This window comes from Crinia signifera, chromosome 3 (genome assembly GCF_055691185.1).
Source record: "Crinia signifera chromosome 3, ASM5569118v1, whole genome shotgun sequence".
Classification (NCBI taxonomy): domain Eukaryota; kingdom Metazoa; phylum Chordata; class Amphibia; order Anura; family Myobatrachidae; genus Crinia; species Crinia signifera.
The window spans coordinates 286,220,669-286,231,776 of NC_139219.1; the positions used below are offsets into that span (position 1 = coordinate 286,220,669).

Genomic DNA, 11,108 nt, shown 5'->3' on the forward strand with positions numbered 1-11,108 from the left:
TGATTTCTACAGCGCTCGCTGATCTAAGACACCTCTGTGGTGTCGTCTCAATTCTGCGGGCGCCCTGTGCGGGAAGCGGGCGTGCGGCTGACAACTGCTGACGTCAGCTGCCAGCCTTTCGCACCGGTGTAACCGGCCTATTACCATGGGAATGCCCAGCGTTTTCATGGGAACGCCCATGAAACTCTGGGTGTTCCCATGGGCGAATCCCCCACCTGCTCATTAAATATTCACTGCACTGGGTCCGCTCATTAGATATGCACAGAGCGGACCACTATTGGCTGGGTCCTAAATACCGTTTCAGACCCATTCAGACAGCAAAAAAAAAACGGATCTGAAATGGGTAGGACCCTGCTTTTTTACTGTTTCCAAAAAACTTTTTTTTTTGGGAAACGGTAAAATCACTCTGCACCTTTCAGACCGCACATATTACCATTTTAAAACGGTTAAAAATCGGCAAAATACAGTTTTTTAGTGCGGTCTGAAAGGGGCACGAGTAGCTAACCCTATGTAACCCCGGGAGGAAACCAAGTGCATCAGTCACCTCTGGGGCTAAAGGTGGCCATACACACGCAGATTTATCTGCAGATCTGTCTGGTAGGAAGAAAAACATGGCTATGGATGAGAGCAAATGTCAGTTGACCATTTGCTTGGAAATGCTGGAAAACTGACAAACTGTCACTCACCCATAACCATGTTTTTGTTCCAACCAGCCAGATCTGAAGATAAATCTTACTAGTGTATAGGCAGTGTAGCTGCGCAGATCCTCATAGCCCACAGTACTGCACCAACCCACCATATACTTGTTATTACACATTACATTCCCACAGCTAACATTACACATGGATATAGGTCAGACCAATACAGTAGTACAATGGGAAACATTCACATTACTGGGACATAACACGTCAGACACTGATTGACTTGTGTTACTGTTTATTGTTGACAACAACAGATTCCTATAGAGGCCGCTCAGCGACCAAATTACTCCCCAGAAAGTGTAAGCAACATGAAATGCTTCAAACTTGCTGGATATGGAGAGAGGGAGTTGTGAAGACAGAGATTGGGGGTAGGGGTATTACCCGTCAACGGGACAGGCTTGGGTAGGGGGATGAGCCGTCAACGGGACAGGCTTGGGTAGGGGGATAAGCCGTCAACGGGACAGGCTTGGGTAGGGGAATTGGCCGTCAACAGGACTGGCTTTTCAGAAACTTCAATGATTCAAGTTTGCTGCATATTTAAAACAAGTTATAAAATCAAGTGAATCAAGTCAAACATATTGAACATAAATGTTCCTAAACAAGTTCCCAGGTTATGGGATAAGTGATGTTAATTGAGGGACTCAGTAGAGTCCGATGTCCAGGATCTTGATTATATGTCCACCCTGGGCATCCCGTCCTCCTCGTCCTTGCAGAGGAAGCCAACAGAGACAGGCCTGATGTAGATGACCGTCCTATAAAAACAAACTTTGATCAGTGACTGTTATTGTAAAGATACAAACGTTTGCCATGTACAAGTCATCTCATTATTCCCTGGCCTGCTGCTATCTAGTGGCCCTTACTGACTACATTTATCCGTGTGATTCCTCTTTGGACCAATAAGAGCGATGACACTGTGGGTGTGACATGACAAGGACGGCCCCATACAGGAAGCCCAGTGTACAGTGATGTGAGATCCCTCTAATGGGGCTACACACCGAGCGATTTTGGCTTATTTTCTAAATGATCTGACTAGATCACCTTGAAATTAAGCACACAACGCTGTGTGTGTGTAGGGCCCATATCGATAGTGATGCGTGGCCCCGTGGGTCACTATCGCTGGGAGATGCAGATACTGCATACAGTACAAATCTGGTCATCGTCTGTGTTCTCTTTATTGAGATTATGGGCAGTGACAGATCGCTCAGCACACATCAGCGTTGTGCTGAGCAATTTATGCTGCGCGATCTGTGCTGAGCGGTCAGTGGTGAGCAATCTAGCATCGCTCAGATCACTGATAATGTAGCTACATGTGTGTAGGCCCATAATTTACATGACTTAATTTCTCCTTCTGTAGCATTTCTCTTCTTATATCGTTACACGCATTAGTATAATGATATATACATGTATGTCATACTAGTAGGATACCAGCCCATCAGCGCTCTGTGTGGTAGAACTTGTGTAGCGGCCCCAGCTGCAGCAGATATGGAGATACCGTTTCTACATCACAGCATGTATGTAAGACAATAGAACTGAAATCTACCCCAGCGACCGGAGCAGGGAGAACGCGCGTATTGTGCCGGCAACCTACCTGGGGGAGGAGTCAATGCTGGTATCTGAGGAGGATTCCGAGGACTCAGAGCTGGTGCTGCTGGTGTCTGATGAGGATTCCGATTGGTCGGTCAGATAATAATAGCCGCTGGTGCTGCTATCAGTGATCTCATCAGACGATGTGGTGTCATCCGTCATCATTGAGAACACTGGGGACTCCTCACACCTCTTCACCTCACTCGTGCAGGCTAGAAATATATATACTAGTTACCTGCCTGTCACAGAACTCCCAGCTTATTACATATATACTAGTTACCTGCCTGTCACAGAACTCCCAGCTTATCATATATACTAGTTACCAGCCTGTCACAGAACTCCCAGCTTATTACATATACACTAGATACCAGCCTGTCACAGAACTGCAAGCCTATTATATATATACTAGTTACCAGCCTGTCACAGAACCCCCAGCCTATTACATATATACTAGTTACCAGCCTGTCACAGAACTCCCAGCTTATTACATATATACTAGTTACCTGCCTGTCACAGAACTCCCAGCTTATTATATATATACTAGTTACCAGCCTGTCACAGAACTCCCAGCCTATTACATATATACTAGTTACCAGCCTGTCACAGAACTCACAGCTTATTACATATATACTAGTTACCAGCCTGTCACAGAACTTCCAGCTTATTACATATAAATGTGGCACCCTGCAGAGAGTCCTCCGGGTTGAGACGCGGAGGATTAACTCCGCAGCGTGGCGGGGGTTAACTGCCCTCCCCGCGGCTGCTGCTGCTGTTGAGACCAGGGGCGGGACTTACCCTGGAGATGAAAGAAGGTGCCCGGCCAGGATTGGAGGAGGCAGCAGCGCACGGGGAAGCCGCAGAGAAGAGGGGTCAGAGGTCGCCGGTCGGCGGGTGAACAGGCAGGACGTGGAGAGAGGAAGGGCAGCCGGAGCAGTGTCTGGGAGTCAGAGTGGAGAGTCAGGCTGCTGGACGGGAGCAGCGCTGACAGGAGAGGAAGCACAGCGGCGGCAGGAGCTGGGCAGGGGGACGCGACGGAGACGGAGCGGTGATGGACAGCTCCTGTCTCAGCGTCAGGCGGCATATAGGACCCGCGCCCCGCAGCGCCACGCTACCAGATGCCCTGGCCTCTGTCACCTACAGGATAGCCAGTGGCAGCCAGCGAAAGAGGCAGCGTCCGACTGTGGACACCACAGCGGCAATTCAAGTGCAGTGACAGCCGGAGTGGAGAGAGATGACCAGCCAGCATCCCAGGCAGCCCAGCGACACGTGAGTCGGCCAGTGTGGCCTTATACAAAATGCTTCCTAAGAGGGGAACCGTTGTGGGGCTCTTCTAATTACATGCACCCGGACCCTCATTATACACCTCCCCAGCCGAGTAGACCTCACCAGGGCCTGCCCGTCTCTACCTACACCAGGGCAGGACTCCTTAGGCCCTCACCAGGGCCTGCCCGTCTCCACCTACACCAGGGCAGGACTCCTTAGGCCCTCACCAGGGCCTGCCCGTCTCTACCTACACCAGGGCAGGACTCTTTAGGCCCTCACTGAGCCCCGTCATACATAGGACATCGACAAACAGCCACTCAGGCCCCTCCCTGATTATCAGGGGAATTGTGCCTCTGAACTGACACTTAGGGTACAGTGACGCTACCCAGAATTTCCTCAGGCAACTATATGACCTAGGCTATTGATCCGTAGGAAGGCCTACTTGGTGGTAATCCAGGCTACTAATCCGTAGGAAGGCCTGCCCAAGGTGATACCCCGGCTACTGATCCGTAGGAAGGCCGGGCTGTCTATTAGAGACATTCCACGGGGAAAGTGTACGTTCATTCCTTTTACAGGCCGAGTCATAGACCTCGGTTCTGCAACGATCATTGGGTACCGGTACCATTGGTCCATGTAGGGTTCAATACACCTTGTATTATGTATTAGTAGTATAAATTGAAATATAGGTGTCCGTTTAGTATGTTTAAAAGAAATATGATGTTGGTTAGTCTCGTATAGGCTATTATTTATAGCGTAATCCAATGTACGCAAGATTGATACATTTATTGTTGTAAGACCACCTTGTTTATTTGTTTTACCGCAGCGATCTGTACGGCTGTCCGTGGGGAAGTTGCAGTCGTGATGTTTGCCTGTGCTGAGTTGCGAGTAATAAAATTTATCCTATTTAATTGCATTTGCTCCCTCGACCCTTTGTCCGCTATTGCTGTCTAATCCCCTGGATGAGAAAGCCCAACACCGTGCGGGTACCACACTTGGCGTCATACGAACAGGATCCAGGGTACAATTGGGAAGCAATAAAGGATGGAAGAACCAGCGGCGCCAGCGCCACCGAAGGCAAATGCAACGCCAGGAGGGGAACCCCAACAAGAACAGCCCGTACCACCGGGGGTCACGTCCATCACGCTACCGTACTACTTCGGGGCCCCGTGGATACCGACCTACAGCGGGGATGCAAACAAATCGTCAGGGGCGACGTTCGAACAGTTTAAAAACAAAATCGGATCGATGTCTCGGCTCTACATCCTTCAAGAGCAACAGATGATAGAAATATTGATAGGACAGCTGACTGGGTCTGCCCTACGTGAGGTGATGTCATGGCCCCCAGAACACAAACAGACAGTGAAACAGATCCTAAAGAGATTGTTTACCATGTTTGAGACAGGAAGTCTTCTGGAGCTGAGGGTGGAACTATATGGGAGGAAACAGCAACCTGGAGAAACGCTACGGGACTACGCCCTCAGTCTGCAGGAGATTTTGAGGGCAATACAAGCCATCAACCCAGAAGAATCTAAAAACTCAGATGAGATGCTGACCGTCCAACTTACAGAAGGGGTGGCGAAGGAAAGTATGCGTGCGCAACTGAGGCTACTCCGTCGACAGATGCCTGGGAAATCGTTCAGCGACTTCAAAGAAGCCGCCATCGCAGTAGTTGGCACCGAGGTCAAGCGAGAAAATGAATACCCCGAGTTATTGGGTTTGAAGGAACAGAGGGACCTGCATGGGCCCACCACCACCAGCCAGGATGGGACCAGGACAAGCAAAAACACGGCTGTACAAGGCGGACAGAACCTTCAGGAAGACAAACTCCAGACGTTGAGCAGACAAATAGAACAGCTGATGGCAGGAATGGTAGACATGAAAAGGGAGATGTATCAAAAGAACAGATCACCGACCGGCGATGAGAGGGGGCCGGGAGTAGATCCAGACCCAGGGGAATGGCGGTCCCAATACATAGGACAATGCCCGAAGATTAAAGTGCTGATCAACGGGAGAGAGACGCTGGCCCTGATAGATACTGGGTCGCAAGTATCCACAATACAGTTAACCACTCTTCAAAAATACTGGGGAAAAGAAACACTAATCACACCACCCCCCACGCAGTTGCAACTGGTCGCTAGCAACGGTCGGGAGATCGCCTGCGCCGGATACTGGGAGGCCGACCTGAAGATAGGACAAACACACCTACCCAAGCAGGGGTACCTGGTGACTACTGTGGGAGAAGGAAAGGGGGCCCCTATCATCCTAGGCACGAACATTCTAAGAAATTGCCCTGAAGAGTTGATTTTGGCGCTGAAGCAAAAACTGGTCACCCAAGATAAGACTGAGAAGCGAACCCTGCAACACACCATCTGCATCCAGAGGAGCCAAGCAGAGAAGAAAGTGCTGGCTACACAGATACAAGGAACCGTCAAGTGGTTTAATGTCCGAAGGGGATATGGCTTCATCAACAGGAACGACACAAAAGATGATATCTTTGTCCACCAGAGGGGCATAAAGAGAAACAATCCCCGGGAGTCCCGGCGCAGTATTGCAGATGGCGAGACGGTGGAATTTGATGTGGTGGAAGGAGAGAAGGGCGCTGAGGCAGCAAACGTTACTGGCCCCGGTAGCGTACCAGTTAAAAGAAGCCAGTTTGATTCCAACCGACGTCTGTTCCGCAGGCGTTTTTACCGGCCTAAAGGAGATAATGCTACGGAATTTGGTAGACGAGGCAGAACAGCGAACCAGGAACACCTAAGTTTCACTCTGGCGCGTGAGGACACGGCCATGAAAAGTGGGGGTGAATGTGGCACCCTGCAGAGAGTCCTCCGGGTTGAGACGCGGAGGATTAACTCCGCAGCGTGGCGGGGGTTAACTGCCCTCCCCGCGGCTGCTGCTGCTGTTGAGACCAGGGGCGGGACTTACCCTGGAGATGAAAGAAGGTGCCCGGCCAGGATTGGAGGAGGCAGCAGCGCACGGGGAAGCCGCAGAGAAGAGGGGTCAGAGGTCGCCGGTCGGCGGGTGAACAGGCAGGACGTGGAGAGAGGAAGGGCAGCCAGAGCAGTGTCTGGGAGTCAGAGTGGAGAGTCAGGCTGCTGGACGGGAGCAGCGCTGACAGGAGAGGAAGCACAGCGGCGGCAGGAGCTGGGCAGGGGGACGCGACGGAGACGGAGCGGTGATGGACAGCTCCTGTCTCAGCGTCAGGCGGCATATAGGACCCGCGCCCCGCAGCGCCACGCTACCAGATGCCCTGGCCTCTGTCACCTACAGGATAGCCAGTGGCAGCCAGCGAAAGAGGCAGCGTCCGACTGTGGACACCACAGCGGCAATTCAAGTGCAGTGACAGCCGGAGTGGAGAGAGATGACCAGCCAGCATCCCAGGCAGCCCAGCGACACGTGAGTCGGCCAGTGTGGCCTTATACAAAATGCTTCCTAAGAGGGGAACCGTTGTGGGGCTCTTCTAATTACATGCACCCGGACCCTCATTATACAACTCCCCAGCCGAGTAGACCTCACCAGGGCCTGCCCGTCTCTACCTACACCAGGGCAGGACTCCTTAGGCCCTCACCAGGGCCTGCCCGTCTCCACCTACACCAGGGCAGGACTCCTTAGGCCCTCACCAGGGCCTGCCCGTCTCTACCTACACCAGGGCAGGACTCTTTAGGCCCTCACTGAGCCCCGTCATACATAGGACATCGACAAACAGCCACTCAGGCCCCTCCCTGATTATCAGGGGAATTGTGCCTCTGAACTGACACTTAGGGTACAGTGACGCTACCCAGAATTTCCTCAGGCAACTATATGACCTAGGCTATTGATCCGTAGGAAGGCCTACTTGGTGGTAATCCAGGCTACTAATCCGTAGGAAGGCCTGCCCAAGGTGATACCCCGGCTACTGATCCGTAGGAAGGCCGGGCTGTCTATTAGAGACATTCCACGGGGAAAGTGTACGTTCATTCCTTTTACAGGCCGAGTCATAGACCTCGGTTCTGCAACGATCATTGGGTACCGGTACCATTGGTCCATGTAGGGTTCAATACACCTTGTATTATGTATTAGTAGTATAAATTGAAATATAGGCGTCCGTTTAGTATGTTTAAAAGAAATATGATGTTGGTTAGTCTCGTATAGGCTATTATTTATAGCGTAATCCAATGTACGCAAGATTGATACATTTATTGTTGTAAGACCACCTTGTTTATTTGTTTTACCGCAGCGATCTGTACGGCTGTCCGTGGGGAAGTTGCAGTCGTGATGTTTGCCTGTGCTGAGTTGCGAGTAATAAAATTTATCCTATTTAATTGCATTTGCTCCCTCGACCCTTTGTCCGCTATTGCTGTCTAATCCCCTGGATGAGAAAGCCCAACACCGTGCGGGTACCACATATACTAGTTACCTGCCTGTCACAGAACCCCCAGCCTATTACATATATACTAGTTACCTGCCCGTCACAGAACTCCCGGCCTATTACATATATACTAGTTACCAGCCTGTCACAGAACTCCCAGCCTATTACATATATACTAGTTACCAGCCTGTCACAGAACTCCCAGCTTATTACATATATACTAGTTACCAGCCCGTCACAGAACTCCCAGCTTATTACATATATACTAGTTACCTGCCTGTCACAGAACTCCCAGCTTATTACATATATACTAGTTACCAGCCTGTCACAGAACTCCCAGCTTATTACATATATACTAGTTACCAGCCTGTCACAGAACTCCCAGCTTATTACATATATACTAGTTACCAGCCTGTCACAGAACTCCCAGCCTATTACATATATACTAGTTACCAGCCTGTCACAGAACTCCCAGCTTATTACATATATACTAGTTACGCCGCTGCACCTGGGGGAAGCTTACCTTCACTGATCAGGTATTCCAGAAGCTCTGCCACGACTGCCGCCGCGTCCTCTGTGACCAGAGTAGTTTCTGGCTCAGTGGGAAGTTCGCCAGACATATTGGCACAGGGCACAGGGGGCTGCACATTGGTGAGGTGCTTGGCCGCTCCTTTAATAAGCCTCGCTGACTTGCTTGGCTGTAAGGAGCAGAGGAAGAGACATCATAAGCTGTGACTACACAACTCTCCGCACTGCAAGCACTTTCTACCATGGAAGGAATAGAACAGATCAGGGCAGTGGAACCAGCTACAACTCCACCATTGTAATATATATATATATATATATATATATATATATATATATATATATATATATATATATATAAATAGATAGATAGATAGATAGATATAGACACCATCGATATATGCACCATTGATAAAGGGAAACGATCAGGTTTTACCCCATAGATAGCAAAACAATATTTCTACATCATCCGTAAACCATTGATGACTATTAATCGATGGCCATCTCTGCTCCTAATTTATGATTGCCATCACCTTTCTTAACAAGTAACTACTGTAGTTCAACACAGGTGACAGCAATCATAATTCCAGAGGGGGGAGCCCAGGAATGGGATATGTTGGTAGGTATGTATGTATATAGCAATCATAGTATCAGAGGGGAGCCCAGGAATGGGACATGTTGGTAGGTATGTATGTATATAGCAATCATAGTATCAGAGGGGAGCCCAGGAATGGGACATGTTGGTAGGTATGTATGTATATAGCAATCATAGTATCAGAGGGAAGCCCAGGAATGGGATATGTTGGTAGGTATGTATACGTTACCTTTGTTTGCTATGTACAGCGCTGCAGACACTTTGTGGAGCCTTATAAATAAACGTACTACTACTACTACTACTACTACTACTACTACTATATAGCAATCATAGTATCAGAGGGAAGCCCAGGAATAGGACACGTTGGTAGGTATGTATGCACGAGTAATAAAATCAGAGCAACTAAAAGTGATGAAGTTATTACTGTACTAGGGATGGCCATCGTTGCCATTGCCATCGATGGTTGCCATTGATGGCAATAATGCAACTGGCCATCGATAGTGTTAAACTATACAATGGATGTCCATCGATATTTTTACCTATCGATGATCATCCATTTTGTTTGACTGATTGGCCTGTGGCCCAATCAAAACACAGGGGCGGGGCTTCATGGGTGTCAGGGTGGAGCTATGCTCTATGTCCTGGCACTTTGAAAAAACAAACAAAAGCAAAACATCGGTTTTGCTGTGCTATCGATAAAGGGAAACCATCTGGTTCTCCCCCATCAATGGCAAAAGTATTCTATATCGGCCATAAACCATGGATGATTTAAAATCATCAATGGTCAGTGGCCATCCCTATACTGTTGTACACATAATGTGGTAATTGTTTAGTTTCACGGCACCTGATATATTGGATGCGATATCGGCAGATATATTGGATGCGATCCGATGCGATTTTTTACCTGTTATCGCATCTGATATATCGGCCAATATTGCATCCGATATATCGGGCGCCGTGAAACTAAACAAGTACCCATAATGACCTCCCCTGTCCTTTAACAGAGCACCTTGGGTGCAGTCTGTGGGTGGGCCCCCTTCTCTTCACAGCAAGGTAGACTCTGGTATGAGGGTCACCACCAGGGGCATGGGCAGTTAGTGGCAGTTAGAGTCATGTGGGAGGAGTGTGGGCAGGAGGCAGCTACTGGCAGGAGAAGGAGCACAGTGTACACAGCCAAAAATTGGAGAAGGGGTCTCCAGGGGGAACCTCTACATGTACGACAGCAGCAGAAGTGCTGCCGAACTACAAAGCCCAGCAAGGTGGGGAGATGGACACTTCAGTGCTGATAATGTGAGAGCCTGTGAGGCTAATGGTAAAATGTGAGTGTTACTATACAACATGCCCACATTATGTATCCCCTAATGCTTCATACAGGGAGCGTCACCCACTCATGTACCTCTAATACTATGTACAGGGAGTGTCACCCACCCATGTACCTCTAATACTACGTACAGGGAGCGTCACCCACCCATGTACCTCTAATACTACATACAGGGTGGTACATTTACATGGTACTAGTTACCAGTCAGTCAACATAATACCTATCCCCCATATTTAGGCCTATAAAACTGGAGAAATCACCCCCCAATCTGCCCAGAAACACCCAATCGGCTGACACTATTGCTGACACCCCCCCCCCCCCCTATTGCGGCCTGTGATACTGTGATAATTCTCTGTATACTGTATGCAATGTACAACCCATAAATATAACAGCGCACTTACCTTCTTCCTGGGTGCAGGGACGCACATTTTGCTGCACAGACAGCCCATTATCTCAAAGGAGGTACAGGTAACTGCTTAATCTCCAATAAATTAAAAAATAAGCAATGAAGCAAGAGAGCATACAATGTGATACTTCTCCTGACAACTGCAGAGTCTCCTGTGATGGAGTCCCTGTGTCACAGAGCCTTTGTGATGTCATAATGATGTCATGGGACAAAATGGCCGCTATGCTGCAAAAATGTAAAGCAAAAGAGTCTCTGTGTTCAGGGATAAGAGGGGCAGAACAGTGCACATTATTTATTTTTATTTATCAAAAGTTTCTTATATAGCGCAGCATACTGTATTCTGTTGCGCTCAACTGTCCTGTTAC

General features: G+C 49.0%; 1 protein-coding gene across 1 annotated transcript; it reads right to left on the bottom strand.

The window, feature by feature from the left end:
* Positions 1–929: 929 nt before the first annotated feature.
* LOC146063016 (uncharacterized) lies at positions 930–10,786 on the bottom strand. Its single transcript, XM_083175024.1, has 4 exons — positions 10,739–10,786; positions 8,420–8,594; positions 2,290–2,497; positions 930–1,453 (listed from the first exon to the last, which is right to left on the bottom strand). The coding sequence occupies exons 1-4, from the start codon at positions 10,784–10,786 to the stop codon at positions 1,372–1,374; spliced, it is 513 nt and encodes a 170-aa protein (XP_083031150.1). The 3' UTR covers positions 930–1,371.
* Between the last annotated feature and the right edge of the window lie 322 nt (positions 10,787–11,108).

What these genes read in the sequence shown, in the direction of transcription:
- LOC146063016 (XM_083175024.1), bottom strand. Translation starts at nt 10,786, where the DNA reads ATGGGCTGTCTGTGCAGCAAAATGTGCGTCCCTGCACCCAGGAAGAAG. An exon ending in GGAATACCTGATCAGTGAAG is followed by an intron (nt 2,498 to 8,419) that starts GTAAGCTTCCCC and finishes ATATATTTCTAG; the next exon opens with CCTGCACGAGTGAGGTGAAG. An exon ending in AGCATTGACTCCTCCCCCAG is followed by an intron (nt 1,454 to 2,289) that starts GTAGGTTGCCGG and finishes TTGTTTTTATAG; the next exon opens with GACGGTCATCTACATCAGGC.